The sequence below is a fragment of the Typopeltis vanoorti genome, chromosome 25 (assembly GCF_054136105.1).
Source record: "Typopeltis vanoorti isolate ZY-2024b chromosome 25, IOZ_Tvanoo_1.0, whole genome shotgun sequence".
NCBI lineage: Eukaryota > Metazoa > Arthropoda > Arachnida > Uropygi > Thelyphonidae > Typopeltis > Typopeltis vanoorti.
In genome coordinates, this window is record NC_143573.1 from 34807062 (window position 1) to 34830792 (window position 23731).

Below are 23731 nucleotides of genomic sequence, written 5' to 3' on the forward strand. Positions count from 1 at the left end.
GTCCTTCCTAAGACATAAAGTCTGTCAAGACTCATTGATGGGAGGTCCCCCCCCCCCCCCTGAGAAACACAAATTCTATCATACCACTCTTTAAACTCACTGACTCTTGCTCCCACCATTCCATCAGGCAATGCATTCCACGGCTCAACCACCCTCCACACAAAGAAACCACTCCTTACCCTCTTGCTCACAGTTTCCTTTCGTAACTTCCAGGGATGGCCTCTTGTCATCACTCCTTCCCGCTGTTCAACCAAGCGAAAGAACTCTCCAGTGTCAACCCTGTAACCACCTCTCAACAGTTTAAAAGTCTCAATCATATCACCTCTCCTTCTTCTATCCACCAAACTCTGCAGTCCACATTCTCTCAGCAGATCCTCATAACTATCCTTGTACAGTCCTGAAACCATCTTTGTCATCCGTCTTTGTATCCTTTCCACAGTTAATTTATCCCCTTCAAATCCTGGGGACCAAATCTGAGAACAATAGCCCAAGTGTGGTCTGATCAGAGACTTCTACAACGGAATGATAACCCTCTTATCTCTGCAGGTCAGTGTCCTTCTCATAATAGCAGCAATCCTCTGTGTTACCTTCACCACCTTTGCAATATGTCCCCTAAACTTCAGGTTTCTATCAATCATCAACCCCAGATCTTGTCTCCCCTACTTCCTCCAGTATAACTCCTCCCATACAGTATGCAGCATCCCATCGATGTTTCCCAAACCTCAAGACCTTACATTTTGCTGCATTAAACTGACACCCCCATTCATTTGCCCATCTATCTAGCTTATTTAAATCCTCTTGCAGGGCTACCACATCTGCACTATTACTAATAATCCTTCCCAGCTTCGCATCATCCGCAAACAACTGAATATCCCCCTGCAATCCACTGGCTATGTCACTGATATAAAGGTTAAACAATATAGGTCCTAGTACTGAGCCCTGTGGGACCCCACTTGTAACCCTCTGCCTCCTGGAAACTGCTCCACCATACACAACTCTGTGATACCTATCAGACAGCCAATCCTGAATCCAGTTGACCAATCTGACATCCAGACCCATGTGCTGCAACTTAAATATCAGCTTATCATGTGGCACCCTGTCAAATGCCTTCGCAAAGTCTAAGAAAATTGCAGTATATGCCTTTCCCTCATCTAATGTTCTTGTAACTTTATTATAAAAGGCTAGCATATTGCTAAAACAAGAGTGTCCTTTCAGAAATCCATGTTGATTCTCACAGAAAACATTACCCTCATCTGCCCAATGCTGTATACGGTCCCTCACTACTTTCTCCAAGATCTTAACTACTGATGACACACAGACTGGCCTATAATTAGACACTTCCAGTCTGTTACCACACTTATGCAATGGCACTATCTTACCTTCCTTCCATTCCCTGGGCACCTTTGCCAAAGCCAGACTTTCATTGAAAAGCCACGTTAAAGACACTGTCAATTCTCTAGTACATTCTCTCAAAACTCGTGGTGAAATACCATCCAGTCCCACAGCTTTACTGACATCCAGAGTACTCAGTATCTGAAACACACTCTCCTCCTGTACCTCCAGACCTCGAACCAGTCCTATCCCTCTAGCATTAAAACTGACTCCTCTAGGATGAAATACTCCAATAAAGTGTTCATTGAACAATTCCACTATGTCCTCTGCATCAGTCACTCTATTCCCATTTTTATCCCACAATATCATTCTTCCACAGTCATTTCTCCTCCTACTGGCCACATAGCTAAAAAATTCCCTAGGATTTTCTTTGGATCTTAGAGCCAATCACCTCTCATATTCCAGTTTCGCTTTCCTTACCACATTAGTCACTCTTCTGGCGTGTGTCTTATATTCCTCAAGCATCTCTTCACCTGTCTCCTTATATCTCTTCCGTAGCCTCTTTTTCGCATGCAATTCCTGTTGTTTGTCATCCACTTTACTCCAAATTGCGTCCTCTTCTTCACTCGTGGTATACAACTTACCATTGCTGATAACAAATATTCTTTCACAATTTCCCACGCACTAGTGATATCCCGGCCTTCCAATTCCTACCTCCATGAAACTTCCCGAAGTTGACGTCTAAGACTATTATAATCACCTGCCTTATAATACCACATAAGTTCCCATCTCTTTGATACTCCTGCATGTCTATTCATTTTCCAAGTCAACACCATATGGTCACTCTCTCCAACTGGTGGGAGGGACGTCAACTCAGTTATTATCAACTCTTCTGATGCTATAACCAAATCCAAAACTTTTGAACCTCTTGTTCCCTCTGTTACATGTTGCCTAAGACATTTGTCCATCAAGAATTCTAGAAATTCCATTCCCCTATTGCCAAATGCATCTTCCTCACTCCAATTTATACTACTGAAGTTAAAATCTCCCATAACAATCATTCTTCTTGCACTTGCCAAACTTAGCTGTCTAAACATCTCCTGGTCCCCATCCTCTGTGCTCCTGGGTCTGTAGCAACACCCCACTGAATATCCTGTCTTGCCTACCTCTACCTCACACCATACGCTCTCAAAATCATTTGTCTCACTTCCTTCCAAAGCCTCCACTCTTAGAGGACATAGGTCATCACTTATCATAAGCAGTACCCCACCACCACGCTTTCCCCTCCTATCCTGACGAAAAATGCTATACCCAGCGACTTCTATTCCTGTTGTTATATCCCCTTCTGTCAACCACGTCTGAGTGATCACAATAATTTTTGGCCAGGCTGATGCTATCTGCGCCACCAATTCCTCTCCCTTATTCCGGATACTCCTGACATTAGTATAAAGCATATAAATGCCATTGTTTCTATACCCAGCATTATCCCTTCTAGACTCCACTGGGGTCAGTGTTACCTGACATTGTCTCCCTTCTCCCAAGTATCCATTCCCACAAGAGGCCACCATTGCTATCATCCTCCCTGGGACACACTGACTCGTTCAGAACAGCAATCTCTCCAGATGCCTACGTCCTTCCTCATTCAAATGTAAACGGTCTCTCGCATACAATTCCTCTCTTTCCTCAAACGCACTCCAAGCATCCACATATACCAGTCCTCTCTTGTCACACATTCTCGCTATTATGCCATTCAATATCACCGCTGTTCTGCTCAGCTCATCATTATCATACCTAGGCAACACGCACACTATTTTTCCTCTCTCTGTCTTCTTCTGTACAGTCTCAAGCAAAAATCTCATATCTCTCGCTGCCCGACTTACATTACCACTCAAGTCATTTGTTCCTACCATCACAATGATCTCATCCACCCTTTCACCTCTCTTAATTGCCATAGCCACCCTTTCTATTGTTTCTCCTGGCAAACACTCCTCACGCAACCTATCTTGAACACCATGGATCATTGAGTCGCCATACATTATACCTCTTACCATTCCCTCGCTCCTATTGTTTCCATTCTCTCCTCTTCTACTGTTTCCATTCTCTCCTCTTCTAACACTTCCATACATCTCTCTCATTCCCTCTCTCCTACTGTTTCCATTTTCTCCACTTCTAGCACTTCCATATCCCTCTCTCATTCTGTCTCTCCTACTACTGTTTCCATCCTCTCGTCTTCTAGCATTCCCATACCTCTCTCTCTCTCATTCTATCTCTCCTACCGTTTCCATTCTCTCCTCTTCTAGCACTTCCATATCTCTCTCTCATTCCATCTCTCCTACTGTTTCCATCCTCTCGTCTGCTAGCATTCCCATACCTCTCTCTCATTCCCTCTCTTCTACTGTTTCTATTCTCTCCTCTTCTACCACCCCCATACCTCTCACTCATACTCCCTAAATTCTCTCTCTCTCCTACTCTGATTCGCCTTGCATTTATCTCTTCCATTCTCCTAATCTTATCTTTCATACTTCTGCTCTCATTCACAAGACATCCCACCTCCTCTTTCAACTCATCTATCTCCCTCTGCAGGTCAGTCACTCTTAATCTAAATTCACTCTCCCAAACAAAACCATCTCCTAAACTTTCACAGTCACTCACACCTTCCACACTATCAACTATTATTTTCTCATTCTCTCCTATCACACTACTTGTCTTCCTACTTTCATTCCCCGGTCCTGGAGTAACAAAGTCGGATGTCGATATATCTAATGTACTTATTTCCTCCAAATGCCTGCATTTTGTGCACATACGCTCTCCACTCTCTTTAACAAGCCACATATGTAATTCCCGAGACGCATACATGCCGCAAGTACTGCATGCCACAAAGTCCTTTATGATATTGCTAATAATTGAGTTCTTAAATGGCGGAGGACTTGGCGTTACGCCACTTGCGACTGCTGCTGAATCCACCATCTTTCCTTACTGCCGAGTAGCGTAATCTTTAATAATTATTCAATTAATAAATAAGAGGAAAAAAAAATACAAACATCAGAACATTTAAGTACTAAATATAATTAAATAAAATGAAATATAACTAAATACAGTAACTTAACTTCGTTTTGTCTTCCACTGTTACGCGTTCGATTCCGACGGTACCAAAATATATTATATCGCGACAGCAACTAACTTCCAAAAAACAACCACTGAAGTACACTCGTATTCAGAGAAACAATTTAGCACTCAAAAACGTAGAAAAACAGGGAAAAAGCGGACTATTCACTGATTAAAAATCACTTTCTTCTGCACAGCTCAAATTCACTGCCACGTGCCATAGCACGTGGTGGTGAATAATTCTGAGTCATTATTTTTATTATTATTATTTCGGGCGACTCCAAGAGTCCTTAGACTCATCGAGGGAGGCCCTAAACATCATGTCCACACAACTATGCGATTACATTCTCACAGTATCTATCAAACCTTGTCTTGAACTCGTTCACCGTCATAGCACCCACAACAGACTCTGGCGGCTTAATCCACTCATTTACCACTCTAAAAGTAAAGAACCCAGCTCTAACACCCCTGCTAACCACACTCTTGCCCAGCTTCCATAGGTGTCCCCTAGTTCTCCCACCACCAGTCCTGATCTCAAAAATATCCTCTGAATTAATCCTATAGAATCCCTTTAGCAATTTGAATGTCTCAATCATATCTCCCCTCCTCCGCCTATCAACTAGTTTCTGCAACCCACAAATCTTCAACCTGTTCTCATATGGTTCATTCCATAGACCTGTTATCATCTTAGTCACTCGCCTCTGGATCCTCTCCACCTCCTCCCCATCAAGAAGGAACCGAGGTGACCAAATCTGGGCACAGTAGTCAAGATGAGGTCTTATCAAGGCTCGGTACAGAGGTACAATAACTTGCTTGTCTCTGCTCGTCAAGGTATTTTTCAACAACCAAGTGAGTTGATGAGTTGATTTAATAGTAGGTAACAAGTCATATGTAGGTAACAAGTTCAATAGTTAAATGAGACAATCAGGAAAACAAAACTACAGTTAAGAATAAGTAGTAGCAGTTTCCTTGATATCAACTGATTTCAATGAGCTTTACAAGTGGTAAATAAAAATAATTATACCGTTCAAAAATTATATAAGAGTTTTTGAATTAAAATAATAAATCACATCATACATACATTTCCTAGTGCTAGTAGTCCTCTATCAAATGCAAGAATCATTCCCAAAAAAATAAACGACATCCCAAATGCTGTAAGGCCTATGCCAATTTCTAATGAGCAAATAAAGGAAATTATTTAGTAACAGAAAAAAAAAAAAAAAAAAAACTCAAATGTGAATCAGGTATGTTAAATTTCATTAATGGGTAGCAACATACACACTATTCACATTAAATAACTTGAATGAAATCTGAAAAACTTAATTAAAAAAAAAAGTGAATAGTGAAATATTCACTATTGCAATATATTAATACTTGGATTTTGCTTATTTGGGAAAATGTACAGCCATTCACTTAATATAATAATTAAAAAAATGGTAATAGTGAAATAATCAATACTACAGAATGTTACTGTGGTTTTGGTCCTTTGGAATAAAATATGAGACTGGATAACAGTCCTTCACATCCTAGACTGGATTTGAACCTAGGTCTTTACCAAAGAGCATCATCAATATCAACTAAACATCTGTTACTTTTCAGTAACAGATGCTCAGTAACAGGGTTTTTTAAAGGGAAAGCAAGATGAGGAAGTAGATCTCAGAATACTACTATTATTTAGAATCCCATTGAGTTAAAAGACTCAATGTAAGGGGTCCATCTCTTATACACAAAAAATCCATTATATACCACTGCTTAAACTCATTCTCTACTAATTTTTCCCAACCTCTTAAGCAATGCATTCCAATCCCACATGACTCTTGATGCAAACAACAGCTTCCTCTCACTTTCCTGCTCACCACTATATAAGAATAAAATAAACTCATAGAATAAAACAGAAGAAACAGATTGGCAATTATAGCTAGGTAATATCACAGAGATCACATGATTTCTGAAAACCTCAAGGAGAAACTGACTTCACTATGTATTAAACTGTTTTGGAAATTCCCCCCCCCCCCATGAGATATGAAGAAGGTCATGACTACAATTGCATTTTTGAAAAGGCCTAGACTGCAGTAATGCATATAACATACCGAAATTCAGTTTTATTTTGGAATATCGCCTCCCACGAGATATGAAGAAGGTCCTAACTACAATTACATTTCTGAAAAGGCCTGCAGTAATGCATATAGCATTCATCTTTATATGACAGTAACATTCGCTCCAATGGTCACATATTTCATCCCCCCCCCAACATACCCACACAACAGTAATAATGCTATGAAAAAAAGAGACCATATCGGGTAACAATCTCCTCACCAACTTATGTTTCAATATATCCCCTCTACTTCTATTCACAAGGCTCTGCAACTGCCATTCCCTAAATCTTTCCTCATTTCTGACATTTTACTTAGAAACTTTTTCTGGACTCTCTCCAATACCTCTTCATTCCCTTGAAACTGTGAGCACCCAAAGTTTGTGCTTGAAAGTATCTTCAGGACTGGGGTCAGGTAGTACAACACTGGGCAACTTGTAGCAAAGGTGGACCAAGCTAACATCACTCCTATCTCAGTATCTCCCATAATGCAAAACACATCTCCTTGCAGATATGTATAATGTTTTGGATTAAGGGAAGGGCCACTGCCCAGACTAGTTTCGACCATTAGGCTCAAACTTTGTTTGCTCACACTTGGATAAAGGATTAAAAAGGATTAAACTAAATTTATTATAGTCTAACCAAGTGAAAAATAAACCTCCAACATCTTTCTCTAAATCCAGAGTAATTTAATAAAAAGGTGGCACACCTTTTGGCAACTCCAATAGGTAAAGATAACCTCACTATTGCTTCTGCCTGGTATCTCCATGTCTGGGCCTGGCTCCCACTGAAGAGACCTCAATAAAGGTCGAAACTAGTCTGGGTAGTGGCCCTTCCCTTAATGCATAACATTATACATATCTGCAAGGAGATCTGTTTTGCATTATGGGAGATACTGAGATAGGAGTGATGTTAGCTTGGTCCACCTTTGCTACGAGTTGCCCAGTGTTGTACTACCTGACCCCAGTCCTGAAGATACTTTCAGGCACAAACTTTGTTTGCTCACACTTGGATAAAGGATTAAACTAAATTTATTTCCTGTCTTACCATTTCCTATATCATATATACAAATTAAACAAAAGAAGACCAAGTACTAAGCCCTGTGGTACACCACTTGTTACTTGTCTTTTCCTGGACTCAACTCCTCCATAAATAATTCTTTGATATCTGTCCATCCATCAGCAACACTAATCCAAATCACTAGATTCATATCCATCCCCATTTGCTCCAATTTATGCAACAGAGTACCCATATAATCTAGCAATATTACTGAGTAGCCATTTCCCTAATCCAACTCCATTGCCACTTGATTATAAAAAGTAAGCAAATACCTACCCTTCACAAAACCATATCATATTCCTAACCAACAGTCCTGAATTCTGCCTTTCACCAATTTCTCTAATAACTTAGCCACCACTCCTGAGATGTTGATTGCCCTATAATCTGCCACTTCTGGAGCCTTCTTTATGTAATGGGACTATTTTGTCCTCTTTCCACTCAACTAGCACCTTCTCACTACTGAGGCTTAAATTAAACAGCTCGGTCAGAGGAGCTGATAATTCCCTTGCACATTCTCATAATACATGGGCAGATATGTCATTTAATCACATTGATGTATTTGTATTGAGGTTCAGAAATATTTTAAGAATCCCTTTCTTCCAGCTCAATTCTCCTAACAGTCAATGTCACATCTGGCATTGCAATGTCACCACCTAGATGGTACACCTCTGCAAAATGCTCACTCAGTAATTCCAACATTTGGTTTGGTTCTGTTACCCTCCACCATCAGCAATTTTTAAGGTCATCCTTACATAGTCATTCCTCCTTTTAGTTGCCACATACAGAAAAAAACCTTGGAGTTTCTTTTGGCCTCATCAGCTAGCTTTCTCTCAAAATTATCTTTGGTCTTCTTTACCATATCAGTCATCCTTCTTGCCTGTCCCTTATCCTGCTCATGGATATGCTGATCATCTTTTTCTTTATAATCACTCTACAACCTTTTCTTCATGTGCAACTCCTGCTTAATAAAGCTATTCATCCATCTAACTCCTACCTGATCTATCCTTCCGACTTTTATTTACTGCCTCCAATGCACCAACAATTTCTCTCCCCCTCCAAAATCTTATGCCATTGCTCTGATCAAAGCTGTCTCCTCAGGTGTCATAATCACCTACTTTGTAATTCCACATATATCCCTTCTTAACAAAAATTCTCATGTCTGGCAAACTCACGTTAAGGCTACATGATCACTTTCTTTAAGCAGAGACAGCATAGCCAGATTGATTATCTTAAGTTCTCTCATGAAATGATAAGATCTAGCACTCCTGAACCTCATGACTCTTCCATTACATGTTGCAGGTCATTATCTCTAAGCAGCTGTATAAATTCCATTTCCTTCCATGACTGTGACCATTCCTCCTCCCAATCTATATCCCCATAGCCAAAGTCTCCCATAATAATTACTTGACCTGTACTTGCCATACTAATTTGCAAGTGCATGTCATCTACATTCTCCTGTATACCTCCTGGATTATAGCAGCAACCAATTACATACTTAGTCCTGTTGACCTCTATCTCACACCACATAGCCTCAACTGAACTGCCTTCTGAATCCTTGTCTCTCCCTCCCCCCCCAATGTACTTCTACTCTTTTTGGCTTTAATTCCTCTGATCATTAGCAAAATCCCCTCCCTCATCCTGTTCCTTCTGTCTTCTCTCAAGACCAGTGGCAGCCCGTAAAGTTTACAAAATAATTTTAATAAAATTCTTTTTTTCCTAATCAGTAACCAATTTATTAATAAATAAACAGATTTATTTATTAATAAATTGGATACTGATTACGAAAAAAAGAATTTTTTAAAAATAAACAGATTTATTTATTAATAAATTGGTTACTGATTAGGAAAAAAAGAATTTTTTAAAAATTATTTTGTATAGGTAGCACCCCCACTTAAAACTTCATGGGCCGCCACTGCTCAAGACACTATATCCCTTGTATTCTATTCTTATGACCATATCATCCTTGGTCATTCAATGTCTCACTAACAACTTTAACAGAAGTAGAGGAGATGAGAGATCTAGGAGTGATGGTGGACAAGGACCTGAAATTCAGGGGCCACATTGCACAAGTTGTGAAGACATCACATTGAATAATGGCAATGATACGGAGAACCCTGACAGGCAGAAATAGAGAGGTTATGATTCCATTGTATAAGGCCTTGATCAGGCCTCATATGGATTATTGTGCATAGATTTAGTTGCCAGGTTTATATGGTGACAAGGATATGTTGGAAAGGGTACAGAGAAGATTCACAAAGGTTGTCAGTGGTCTTTGGAATGTGGAGTACGAGGACAGATTGAGAGAATGTAAGTTGCAGAACCTCATAAATAGGAGGAAGAGGGGGGAGGGGGGTATATGATTGAGACATATAAGCTGGTCAGGGGTTATCAGGTAGACATCAAAGAAATTTTTCATAGAATGGGAGAAGGGAGTAGAACAAGAGGCCATTGCTGGAAACTGTATAAGGGGAGTGTGAGCAAAGGAGTGAGAAGCAGGTTCTTTGCATGGAGGGTGGTTGGAATGCATTGCCTGAGTGTGTTGTGGATGTGGACACATTGTGAATCAGTTTAAGATGCGGTTGGATGAGCATTGTATGCAATAGCGAGTACCTCCCACGATGAGTCTCTGACTCCATGGAGGTCAAATGTTGATAATAATAATAATAATAGATACTTCTGGCATTGGTATACATAAACTGGAAAACCCCCTTCATTCCAAAACCTCCCTTACACCTAGTGTTTCTTAGCCAATTAAAGTTAATCTGAAGTGCTACATTTTGCATCATGTGATTACTCTCCCACTTACTAACCTCTAGGTTGCCTGGACCCACACTCATTTGCATCCCTTGAAAAGTTACTTCCAAACTCTTACTGAATAACAATTTCTCAAGACTCTTGACACCAAATCCATTTAGATGCAAGCCATCCATCCGATATAAATTCTTCTTTCCATCAAACTCACTCCAGAAATCTACAAACTCCACACCATTCTTTCTGCACAATCTGCATACTGACTCATTCACAATCATAGTTTTTCATCTCAGCTCACCTCTATCATACTGTAGTATCAGACTCGCAACTTTTATTTTTTCACTCTTCTTTTTTGCATGCAGTAGCAACTCTTTCATGTCTTCTTGCATACCACACTTGTCACCTACTAAATCATTTTTACCAGCCAAAATAAACATCTCTTTCATCTTCACTCTCTCTCTGCACCTTTACAGCATCACTGACATCCTTTATCTTAGCTCCAGGACAACACAATTTCATCACACTCCTCAAGGATTCCTCATATCAATGAATCACCAATTACTGTGAAATTACTATTGAAAACTTATATTAAATAAATAAATAATTCATGCATAGTCTTCAAGGGTCTGAATTTATTTTTGTATTTTTAAATATATTTAAAAACAAGAAATGTAATTACTATTTTTTTTTCCCCATTCCACATACATTTTTCCTCTATGTCAACATACACAGTTTGGTAACATATAGGAATTATTTAAAAGCACCACCTCTCAACATATAAGTATAGTGACAGGTGGAGCTTTTAAAATTTATCCAATCACAGATCAAACCTAGAACAGAGCATACTACATAAAGCCAATGAAAAATTCTGGGAATGATGCAGAGGACACTAACGTGTAGAAATAGGGAGATTCTTGTTCCATTGTATAAGGCTTTGATTAGGCCACATAAGGACTATTGTGTCAAGATTTGGTCACCTGGTTTTCAGAACGACGAAGAGATGCTGGAAAGGGTCTAGAGGCGAATGACTAAGGTAATTTCTAACCTCTGGAATGTTGAATATGAAGAAAGATTGAGAAGATGCAATTTGCAGAGTCTGGTGGACAGGAGAGATATGATAGAGACCTACAAGTTAGTAAAGGGTTGTTATAGGATCAATGCTGGAGAAGTTCTACAGAAGTGGGAGAACCAGAGGTCATCCCTGGAAACTGTATAAAGAGGGTGTGAGTAGGAGAGTGAGAAGCTGGTTTTTTTTCATGCAGAGTTGTGAATGATTGGAATGCCTTACCTGAGAGTGTGGTATCAGCAGAGAATTTGAGTGTGTTTAAAGCACGGTATGATGAGCTGTGTGTTTGATAAAGGGACCTCCTAGATGAGTCCTTGACTCCATGGGGTCTTGGGTAATAATAATAAAACATGCATCAAATTTATAGTAAAAAGGCTTATATCATACAGTTTTTTTTTTTTTTAATTATCACCATGATCATCATCATCATCAAATTCCTGCCATGTGCCCTCAAGGAGTGTACAAGATATGATAGTACTACATGAAAAATTTACATCATTACAAACTCCTATCTACAATTTTCCTCCAAATCAGTCAGTTACCTGTCAAGACTCCAATATTATCAGATCTTATATTTCTAAGGCACTTTTTACTATCAATCCACCTATAATCTTGGTCTTCCTCTGGGTCTTTTTCCTGCAAACCTAGCCAAGAACACTTGTTTTGCTAATCTTTCTTCTCCCATTCTGTTTAAGTAACCATACCACCACCTGAGATTAGCTCTGCTAACACATTCCTGGATGCTGACAATGTCAAATTCTTTCCTAACATCCTCATTTTTAATATGATACTGCCATTGATGCCCTCTGTTCATGTCTCTAATCTTTCTCAGGACTCTGATATCTGCGGTCTCTAGTCTTTGGTCAAGTGTTTTACTTCTGATCCAGCTCTCAGATCCATAAGTTAAAACTGGTTTGAACACTGTCTTGTATATAGCTAATTTAGTGTTCCGACTAATTTCTCTCTTATTCCATATGAATTTATTCAATTCACTTCCTAACATACCAGCTTTGTTGATTCTATTGTCTATTTCCATATTTAATTTACCTTCTTCACTAAAAATCGTGCCTAAGTAGATGAAATGTTTTACTTGTTCTGCAGGTTCTCCATTCACAATGCAGTTGACATTTTCAATGATTCTGCCTATTTTCATTGTCTTTGTCTTTGTCTTTTTATCGCTGATCTTTATACCATATCTATTACAACAGTTATTCAATTTAGTCAGTGAATCTTGCAGACTTGTAGCAGATACTTCTAAATATACTTATTTAGAAGTATAACATCATCTGCATAAAGCAAAGAGCTGACATTAACATCTCCAATTTTGATATCAGGTTTAATACCACTTTCCTTCATAATGTGATCCATATAGATAATGAATAACAGAGAGGATAATGTACATCCTTTAATAAATTTAGTTTAATCCTTTATCCAAGTGTGACAAACAAAGTTTGCACCTGAAAATATCTTCAAGACTGAATATGGTGTTGTACTACCTTACCCCAGTAAGGTAGTACTGTGAGTTACTGTGAGGTGGACCAAGCTAACAACACTCAAATCTCAATATCTCCCATAATGCAAAACACATCTCCTTGCAGATATGTATAATGTTATGCATTAAAGGATTGGCCACTATCCAGACCAGTTTCGACCTTTATTGAGGTCTCTTCAGTGGGAGCAAGGCCCAGAGGTGGAGATACTAGGCAGAAGCAATAGCGAGGTCATCTTTACATATAGGAGTTGCCAAAAGGTGTGCCACCTTTTTTATTAAATTACTCTGGATTTAGAGAAAGATGTTGAAAGTTTATTTTTCACTTGGTTAGACTATAATATAATAAATTTAGTTTAATCCTTTGTCCAAGTGTGAGCAAACAAAGTTTGTGCCTGAAAATATCTTCAGGACTGAAGCTTGGTCCACCTTTGCTACGAGTTGTCCAGTGTTGTACTATTACCCCAGTAAGGTAGTACAACACCATATTCACTCCTGAAGATATTTTCAGGCGCAAACTTTGTTTGATCACACTTGGATAAAGGATTAAACTAAATTTGTTATATTATAGTCTAACCAAGTGAAAAATAAACTTTCAACATCTTTCTCTAAATCCAGAGCAATTTAATAAAAAAGGTGGCACACCTTTTGGCAACTCCTATAGGTAAAGATGACCTCGCTATTGCTTCTGCCTGGTATCTCCACCTCTGGGCCTGGCTCCCACTGAAGAGACCTCAATAAAGGTCGAAACTAGTCTGGGTAGTGGCCCTTCCCTTAATGCATAACATTATACATATCTGCAAGGAGATGTGTTTTGCATTATGGGAGATACTGGGATACGAGTGTTGTTAGCTTGGTCCACCTTTGCTACGAGTTGTCCGGTGTTGTACTACCTTACCGCACTAAGGTAGTACAACACCATATACAGTCTAGAAGATGAAGATATTTTCAGGTGCAAAAACTTTGTTTGCTCACACTTGGATAAAGGATTAAACTAAAATTATTATAATCTAACAAGGCGAAAAATAAACTTTCAATGTACATCCTTGTCTGACACCAGATTTAACATTAAACCATCTTCCTGTACTTCTTTCAATTCTAACTGCTGACTTACAACTCAAATAAAGACTAAGTATTGCTTGATATACTGCCCCATTATAACTGCAATGTATTGAATAGCTTCTCTCTTGGCACCTTGTCATATGCCTTTTCCAGATCGACAAAACTTAAATACAGATCTTTGTTATATTCCCATTATTTTTCAACTATTTGTCGTAAAGTGAAGATCTGATCCTGACAGCCTCTATTTGGCCTGAATTCAGTTTGTTTTCTTCACAGAGCTTTTCTTCCACAATTCTTCTCAACCATTTCTCAAGTATACTTGCATAAATCTTACCAGGAACATTCCGTAGGGAAATACCTCTGTAATTCTCACATTCAGTTTTATTTCCCTTTTTATATATGGGTACTATGAGAGCTCTACTCCAATCATCAGGAATTCGTCCCTCTGTCCAGGACTTCTGAACTATGCAGTGCAGCCACTGTAAGACTTTTATACCACCATACTTCAGCATTTCTGGTCGAATATCATCTACTCCTGTTGCCTTTCCACATTTCAAGCCTTTGATGGCTTTTTCTACTTCAAGTATGGATATGTATTCCTGACTGTATGCCTGTTGAGTGTTTTTTTACCACTGTACCATCACTGCTTGTTTCATTTAGCAATTTTTCGAAGTAATTATAAGATTGTAATAATAAGTAATAATTATAGGGGTTGTTATAAGATCAATGGTGGAGAAGTTCTACAGAGAATAGTGGGAGATCAGGAGAGAACCAGAGGTCATCCCTGGAAACTGTATAAAGAGGGCGTGAGTAGGGGAGTGAGAGGTAGGTTTTTTTCATGCAGAGTTGTGAATGATTGGAATGCCTTGCCTGAGAGTGTGGTGTCTGCAAGGAGTTTGAGTGTGTTTAAGACACGGTATGATGAGCTGTGTGTGTGATAAAAGGACCTCCCAGATGAGTCTTTGACTCCACGAGGTCTTGTTTAATAATAATAATAATAATAATTACTCAATACTTCAAGGATATCTTTTTCTCCCATTTTTATGCCACCTTTATCTCTAACTCCTTTTACAGCACTCTTTCCTCCATTTCTAAGCTTCTTCAACAATCTCCAGAATATTTTGCCACCTTCTTGATATTTATTTTCTATGTTCACATTTTGGAAAATTATGGAGACAACTACCGTGTCTGAGTAAAACTTTAGTTTAATATAAACTAAGATCCACTTTCGACGTTTCAACCTTTATATCAAGGTCATCTTCTGGAGCATATGCTCCAGAAGCTGGAGCATATGCACTATATACAGAAAACAAGGTACACTACAATCTACATGGTTTTTTAAAGTTACTGACCAGCCGTTACAACAATTATTGGCCTGACTTCTGGTGAAAAAAATAAAAAATGAAAAATAAAAATATACATCAATGCAACAAATTTTATTTTTCATTTTTTTTTTTTTTACCAGAGGTCAGGCCAATAATTGTTGCAACGGTTGGTCATTAACTTTAACAAACCATCCAGATTGTAGTGTAGCTTGTTTTCTGTATATAGTGCATATGCTCCAGAAGATGACTTTGATATAAAGGTGAAACGTCGAAAGTGGATCTTAGTTTATATTAAACTAAAGTTTTACTCAAACACAGTAGTTGTCTCCATAATTTTCCAAAATGTATTCGGATCACCGTATAAGCCTAAAAGAAAGGATTCACATTATTTTCTATGTTCTTGCCAAGGTCATCCCATGACTTTGTTTAGCTAGTTTTATACGTGTTTAGCTTTCTTACATTTGTCTCTGTATTCTCTAAGAGCACAAGCTGACTTATTTGCCAGGAACTTTTGATATATTTTCTTCTTTTCCTTCACTGCCTATTTAACTTCCTGTGTCCACCATGGAGTTCTGATTTTTCTATTCTTGCAGACAACCTCACCACATGCCTCTCTGGCTGAATCGATCAGGGTTTTCTTCAAGGCTTGCCACTGAATCTCCAAGGTTTGGTTCTTGTTCTCAAACTCTTTCATTTTTTCTTCAATAATCTTTGTGTATTTTAGTCAGTTCATATCTGCTCAACTTTTATTCGCTTTAAAACTTTCTTACATGTTATTCTTTTCTATATGAAATTCAATTTTATCCTGCTCAAGACTAAATAGTGATCACTTCCAATTTCAAATCTTCTGTACACTCTGGTGTCCTGCAGCAGGGAGAAAACATCACTATCAACAATAACATAGTCAATGAGACTTTTCTTATTCCTTGCCTCTTCTCTCCACATGAATTTGTGCACATTTTTATGTTGGAACATGGTGTTAGTAATAACCATTCCATGTCCTGAGAAGAAATCCAACAAGTATTTGCAATTATTATTAGCTTTGCTCTTTTCTCCAAATTTTCCCAAAACATAGGCACAAATAAGTCTCACTGTCCAGTTCCCCATTCTGATATTTGCCCACATCACTCCAATTGAGACTGCCTGCCATTGAAGAAGATTAGCCTCGTATTTAGTGTTGAATACTATGGCTACTCCTTCTTTTCCTTGTCATTGCCTGAATATAACATTTTGTATTTATTGCTCAGAAAGATCCGATACAATTTTGTAATTATATATTTATTAATTTTAAGTTATGCATATAAATTTAAATTGCTATGCTCTGTGAGGGTAGAAAGCTGAGAAAAAGAAAGTGCAAAAATATGTCAACACAGTAAAGATTTAATAAAAATCATAATGGATATTTCATACTGAAAATAACAGTAATATCAGTGTAGAATAAACAAGCAATACAACACTCAGTTAATCAAAAAAAGGCAACCACTGCAAACTAGAAATGTACTAACAAACGATTAATCATTTCTAATACCTGCAAAGAACAAGATTCTCCCATACTTTTGGGATTGAGAAGAAAACATTCCACCTTAAATTAGAATATTGAAATATAATGACTTCTATGCATTAGGCTAATATCATTCTTGAAGATTTTCTGTTATTAGAAGCCTAAAAATAAGGGAAATGATGAATGGGAGATGTTCAAGCAAATTAGCGTGACAAGGGCAAAGTAACTAATTCCAAGTTATTCAGGGATTTTAATTATGGTAATATAAATTGGGCAGAAGCAAATAGTAATAAGGAAACTGCATATCTAGAATTCTTCTGCAGCAAATGTCTTAGGGAGCATCTGGTGGAGAGAACATACATGGATCAAGAATATGAGATTTTTCATAGCATCTGTGAATGTGATAACATCCTTATCCTTAGTTGATGAGGGTGACCATGTGGTGTTGACTTAGGGAATGAATAGACATACAGAAATACCAAGGAAAAGGAATTTATCTAGAATTATAAGACAAGTGATTCTAATAAACTTAGAAACCAACTTGAGGCAAAAATTAAATTACAGAGGCTATATATATGCCTTTATATACAAGTAGCCTAGTCGTGAAGATACTTCACATGCAAACTTGAATTTAATTTATGACTAAATGAAATAAACTTTCAACAGTTAAATTTTTGGTGATGGCTGATTGGCAGTCAAATGGGTATCAGCTGGTTGTGTTTGGAGGAGTGGTATCCCAAAAGAGGAAGGTTTCTAGTGGAATTACTCACAGGAATCTGTTTTGGGACCATTCTTGTTTAACTTGTAACTTGATGAGGACTTGGATATAGGAATGAGTTAATAATAGCAGTATTCTTTAAGATGGTCAGCATGGGTTTGTTACAGGTAGACCATGCTTTAGCAATCTGCTTACATGTTACAACAATGTTACAAATTCACTGGATAAAGATGTATGTAAAGTGGTATACTGTTGGCCTTTGATAGACTTCCACATGATAAGCTTAGCTATACTGAAACAGATGATAACAGACCAGCAAGTAAGATTGCTGAATGGCTGTCAGATAGGTATCAACAGCAGATTGTGTATGGAGGAGTGGTATACCATAAGAGGAAGGTCTCTAGTGGAGTGCCACAGGAACAGTAGTGCACTTAAGATTTTAATCTTGGGGGGGGGGGGAAGTTGAGTAGACGATTTGAGAATACACAATATGCATCACATATGACCTATTACTGAGCATGTGCAGTGATTGCTAATTCACAAGTAGTATAGAAATATAAGACACCACATAACATAAATTAAAAAATGAATTTTAATTAGGAAAAGATTTTGGGAAAATTTTCTAGTGTTTTTTTTGGGGGGGGAGGGCCCTTTCCCCCCCCCCTCTGGGTGGCCACTGCACAGGAATATGTTTTGGGACCATTCTTGTTTTAACTTGAATCTACAAATATTAAAAATAAATTAATAAATAGGACCTGGATTTAAATATTAATTATTCAGTTAAAAAATATTACAAGAAAACATGTTCATTTTGGAAACTTCTAAGATTAAAGAACAGCCACCAGTTGCTACATTCACACAAACATTTTTCATCAGAGCCAGCCTTCTTCTTTGGGGGAAGGGGTTCATTTAGTGATGTAAACCGGGCCTCTTTTTGTTTCTTATATTTCAAATAGTTTATTTTTTTCAATTGTTTTCATTGGTAATATTCTGACATGCAAAATCTGTTTCTTGTATGATATATATAATTTTAAAATCTGGCAAAACTGAAGCTGATAGCTTCCCAGTATGATGGAAGTTATATTTCCCATACATGGAGATTTTGTGTCAGTTATTCCTTGTAATGTTATGTTTCCAGAAATATTTCCTACTTGGCGCTTAGGCATATTTTGTTTTTAAGTGAGGTTGAAATATGAAATGAATTAACGCCTTTCCAAATATTATTTGAAACGGCATTGGGTTCCACTTAAAAGTGAGTCCTGTATCTTATAAATATTGTAAAACCATACTTACTTTGCATATCACTTAATTCAAACATCTTACGATTTAATTAAAACCTCCACTAATTTTACTATGATTCTAAGATGCCGCCTCAGTTATGCGCTTCCACTGAATACGCCAGGTTTTCTTTTTAAATAGGCCTGCTCAATGTAGTTAAAGCTAATTTTAAGCCACAATTGCTTGAAGTTTATTTTTCGCTAAGCGTACATCATGAAGTATTAAGAGCAACTATTTCAGAGCAATATACATGTCAGAAAATAATGGCTCCATAGTCAAAACATTGCCAGCAAATAACATGAATTCGTGCGATTAAGTGCAGTTTTATTGTCTGCAATGTCAATCTTAATAAGCGTTATCATATGCACTATAGGTTACTGACCGATTTTTATTTTTGTTTATTTTATTTATTTATTTTTTCTTAAACGGTAGTTTTAATCTCAGCAGATCGTAACACAGCCACGTCACGCCACTGTAGCAACACGAGGAACTGTAAATATAATATACATCCATAACCTCGATCGCGGTACTCTTCTGCAATTTCTTCAGTTGGAGAATAGTAATACATGTGACTAGAATTGTGTATTGTAATGTTGTTTACTATCTTGTTTTCGTCGGTTTTTTTTTGTAAGTGAGCTTAGGCTTTGTGTGTGTAATCCCCAGTAGTAGCTTGTATACAGGCATGAATTATATAATTGCTGCAACTTTTAAGATGCGATTTTTAGGTTGAAGTAATCTTTAATAGTGGTAACCCTTCTAAGAGAAAAAGTAAACATGGAAGATGAAATTACAAGCACGATGGATGAAAACATTCAGCTAAACGGACTTGAAGGGGAATCAAAATTTGGCATGTCTAGTCCTTCGGGTCCGTCTTCAGTTGGAATATTTTCGTTTTCTCGTACATCATCTACCGGATCGATTGATATATTGACTTCATCATCTGCCCACAATACAGATGACGAAGATAGTGATCATAAATCCACACTGAGCTACAAAGAACGACGCCGAGAAGCACATACACAAGCCGAGCAAAAGCGTCGTGATGCAATTAAGAAAGGATATGAAGATCTTCAGTATCTGGTACCTACTTGCCAACAACAGGATAGTATTAGTAGCTATAAGTTGAGCAAGGCAACAGTCTTACAACGATCTATTGACTATATACAGTTTCTTCTTCAGCAAAAGAAAAAACAGGAAGATGAGCTCAACGCACTGAGAAAAGAAGTAGTGGCCCTGCAAATTATGAAGACAAATTATGAACAGATAGTTAACGTTCACCAAAATCAGCCTGGCCAGAACCCAAGCCAAGTAAGCGATGAAGTGAAATTTCAAGTATTTCAGGCCATAAGCGATTCTTTATTTCAATCATTCAATTCTTCAATATCTGTAGCCAATTTTGCAGAACTATCTGGATGTGTTTTCAGTTGGTTAGAAGAATACTGTAAACCTCAGACCCTTCAGGAAATGGTATTGTCCATTTTGCGGCAATTGAATCGTCAGCTTTCATAGCCAGTATGCTTCTTATGTATAGTATGCAACTATCTTGTTACTCAGTTATTGTATGTATATACCATGACATATAGAAGCCCACTAAAGTTACATCTAATGCAGCAAAATGTTATATCATATGGGAAGGTTATTTCAAAAATAAACTCTAAGAAGTATATTTTTAAGTTATCTAAACTGTTTTATTACATAAGTATATTTGGTTATACATTTAGGCGACTAAATTATGAACAGTTCATAATTTAGCCATCATATAAAGTCTACATGTACAGTTGGTTCCAATTTTGTTTTATGTAAATAGAATGAAATCTTTAGTTTCTGGATACCAATTTCTTTTAATATTCAAGATTTATCCAAAATTTGCCAAGGGCTCCCACAATGAGTCTTGAGACTGTGGAAGCACCATATTAACTTTGATATTGTCAGGTATGTTTTTTTAAACGAAATTTATATATATCCACAGTTTATGGCCAACAGAATTGCACTCAATCAATCTCTCTCTGTACAAGTTGACATTTCAGCAAGAATCACAAGTATTGTGAATAGAGATTAGGACCATCACCAATGGATAAACAAACAATAATGATCTCAAAATACAACAGGGCCTTGCCTTTCATAGTTTTACAATAAACTTATTGAATTTTTTTGCAAATAGTTAAAACTATTTTAACCATATATGTGGGTTAAAAATTTGTATTCTAAATAAATCAGTTTTTCTTGTATGCTGTAAAATGAGTGATAAATTAACATATAATGATAAAAAAATGTTACTTTACATGTAGAAGTGTTTATTGATTCATTATTTCCAATATTTCATTAATTAAAAAGTTAAAAAAAAGTTCAGCTGAATTTGATTGGCAACTCATCTCTCTTCTCCCCATATAAACTTTTGTCAGAAAGCAAGTCTTCTTTCATCCTCCCAAACCACAAATCCAGGTGGTCAGGTTTGAGAGATATGTCCTTATATTTTCACTGTATGAGTGAATTAAATCCTAGTTTAATACAGAAATAAAATGAGCGCACATTGTTGCATATCATGTTATTTACCCTTCCCTTCAGAAAACAAAAGTTAAGGTTGATCTATCAGATATATTTAAGTGGCTAACTCATGAATATGTAAAATTTAATATTATGGTCATGGTCAGGTCACTACATTAATGTCATGTTTTTCACTGAAAATTTCTATCATACCTTTAAAAAACTGTGACCTGTAAAAAAAAAAAAAAAGATAAGTATTATTTTTTCCAATAGGACACTTCAGTATTCATGATAAAAAAGTGTTTAAGGCACTGGTTGCAGATGATCCTGAAACATGAGATGACTGAACACTGAATGAAGTACACTATCTTAAGCATGTGGATAGGTTTAGTGGCAACTGAGAATAGGTTATTTATGTATAAGAGAAAGAAAGTATATGTTAGAACAACAGAGCTCAGTCCTGAGGCACTCCTGCATTGGTGGAGAAGCTCAAAAAGAGGATGTCATCAGGGCTGTCCCTAGGGATTTTGTCATGCCATGGAGTAGCATATTTTACTGCCCCCTTATTTTTCGTATAGTTTATGCCAATTTTGCTGCCCCATGCAAATACATGTCTTGCACTGTCTGTAGAGCCGGCCCTGGGTGCCATCCACCATAACTAGCAGTAAACATTGAGAGAGAGAGAAAGCTTGCATCCCAATTAAATACAATCAGAGGGTGGCAGATAGAGCAAAGGATGCCAACCAGTTTACCAAGCAGGCTTCAGTGCCAATGTCAAGAGTGATGGTATGTTTCTCCAAACCTTTCCATGACATGTGTCCAGTCATATATGATGGTATTCATTAAACTCACTGTTTATGATTTTCTCTATAGAAAGGATTTAGGTGATGTGATCATTCAGTAGTTTGTTGACAGATAAGTATTATTTTATCTCTGTTTCTTTTTGGAATTGGTTAAATACATGCTTGTTTTCGTGCATTTTGATAAGTGCCAGCCAAGTATAAAAGATTGCAGAGATGATATAGGATGATTAGGTCTGGAGCACATCATTTTTGAGTACGGTTGAAGAGATGCTGTCTAGACCAGAAAAATTTTAATTGCTACATTATTTAATATTCATTATGATGTCTTTTTGCCAAAAAATTATAATAGGCATATAGTGCATGTTTCTGATATGGTAGGAGGTGATTTGCCTTGGTGGTCGGGTCTGTTTTGGCTTTAAGTACTATAACAGTTATGAACAAGAAAGATGGAACTGCTGGTGAGCAGAAGTTGCATCTGATGACCTTTGCAAGGGAGACTAGAAGATAAGAACTTCTGTTTGGACAGAGGCAAGTTTTCTGCCATTGACCTTTATGAAGTTGTATTTCACTTTGCTAATTACTGTTATTTATGTGGTTCAGCATAGACAATACAAAGCTGGTATTTTTGTTGCAAGGCCACTTTTTGTATGCTGAATATTTTTCTTCAACTGCTTTAGTCACACTTTTGTTCAGCCATGGTTTGGAAATTAGCGGCTGTAGCACAATTGGAAGAAGAGCAGAACATTGCTCCCTTTGATTGGAAAAGACCTGGGTTCGATTCTTGTTGCGACGAGGGGAATCCTTATATGGACTTTTTCAATTAAAGGTGAGTTAGTCATCGCATATGGTGGTAGCAGGGTTTTTTCTCCTGTGTACAAACAAATCGGCCTTCAGAACACGTGCAATTTACAGACAAAAAATGCTGTTGTTGGTTATGATTGGCGATAGTAGTAATGTCATAGTTGGAGAATTAAGTAGTAGTGGAGAGGATGAGATGTATTTAGCGAAGTAGAGTAGTGTGCCCTCCCACAATTAGTCCTTGGACTCAGGGGCGTGCCGGTCATGTGTGCGATGCACACGGGTGCCAAAGAGGAAGTAATACTTAAAAAAGCTTTTTTTTAAAGTGATTTTTTTATTGGAGGGGTGGGGCGCCAACTAAAGTTTTGCACACAGGCGCCGGACACTACTGGCATGTTACTGGGTATAGAGGCGCCCACTAAAGTTTGCACACAGGCACCGGACACTTTTGGTGTGCCCCTGCTTGGACTCCCTGGAGGTGTCATAATAATAATAATCTGAATTAAGGCCTTCATTGTCTGTGACTTGCATAGAGCAAGTGTTTGGATCAGAAGAGTGGAAGCAGTAATCTGACTGTGGGAAGAAAAAAAGTACAAATTCCATAGTGCTTTGTAGTAGTGCCAAATGACACAATGTTGGGAGTGGGGGCAGCATTCTTTGAGAGAGGAAACTTATATGTGATTGTGGTCTGAGAAGAAAGGTGATTTCACTCAATGGTATATCAGGAAGACCTGATTAAGAAAAGATCAAGAGTATTGGGGCAACTGGAGAAGGTTATCAGGTATTTGGGTTGGTAGATAGGATTTCTGTTTATTGCATGTACTTCCGCACAGGGCTCCATAAATCCACTTGCCACAGGCGAGTCATC

General features: G+C 37.7%; 2 protein-coding genes across 2 annotated transcripts in view; one reads left to right on the forward strand and one right to left on the reverse strand.

Moving 5' to 3' along the window:
* The window catches only part of LOC150092652 (vesicle transport protein GOT1B-like), a 59373-nt gene extending 40146 nt beyond the window's left edge, over positions 1 to 19227 (reverse strand). Inside the window, exons 1-2 of the mRNA XM_090414250.1 lie at positions 18794 to 19227; positions 5519 to 5610 (exon numbers count right to left, since the gene is read on the reverse strand). Coding sequence (XP_090270376.1) covers positions 5519 to 5610; positions 18794 to 18818 — 117 coding nt within the window. The 5' untranslated portion in view covers positions 18819 to 19227. The remainder of the gene's footprint in view (positions 1 to 5518; positions 5611 to 18793) is intronic.
* Positions 19228 to 19347: 120 nt separating this feature from the next.
* bigmax (helix-loop-helix-leucine zipper transcription factor bigmax) lies at positions 19348 to 21125 on the forward strand. The gene has a single exon (XM_090414614.1). The coding sequence runs from the start codon at positions 19553 to 19555 to the stop codon at positions 20285 to 20287; it is 735 nt and encodes a 244-aa protein (XP_090270740.1). The 5' UTR covers positions 19348 to 19552; the 3' UTR covers positions 20288 to 21125.
* Positions 21126 to 23731: the final 2606 nt, after the last annotated feature.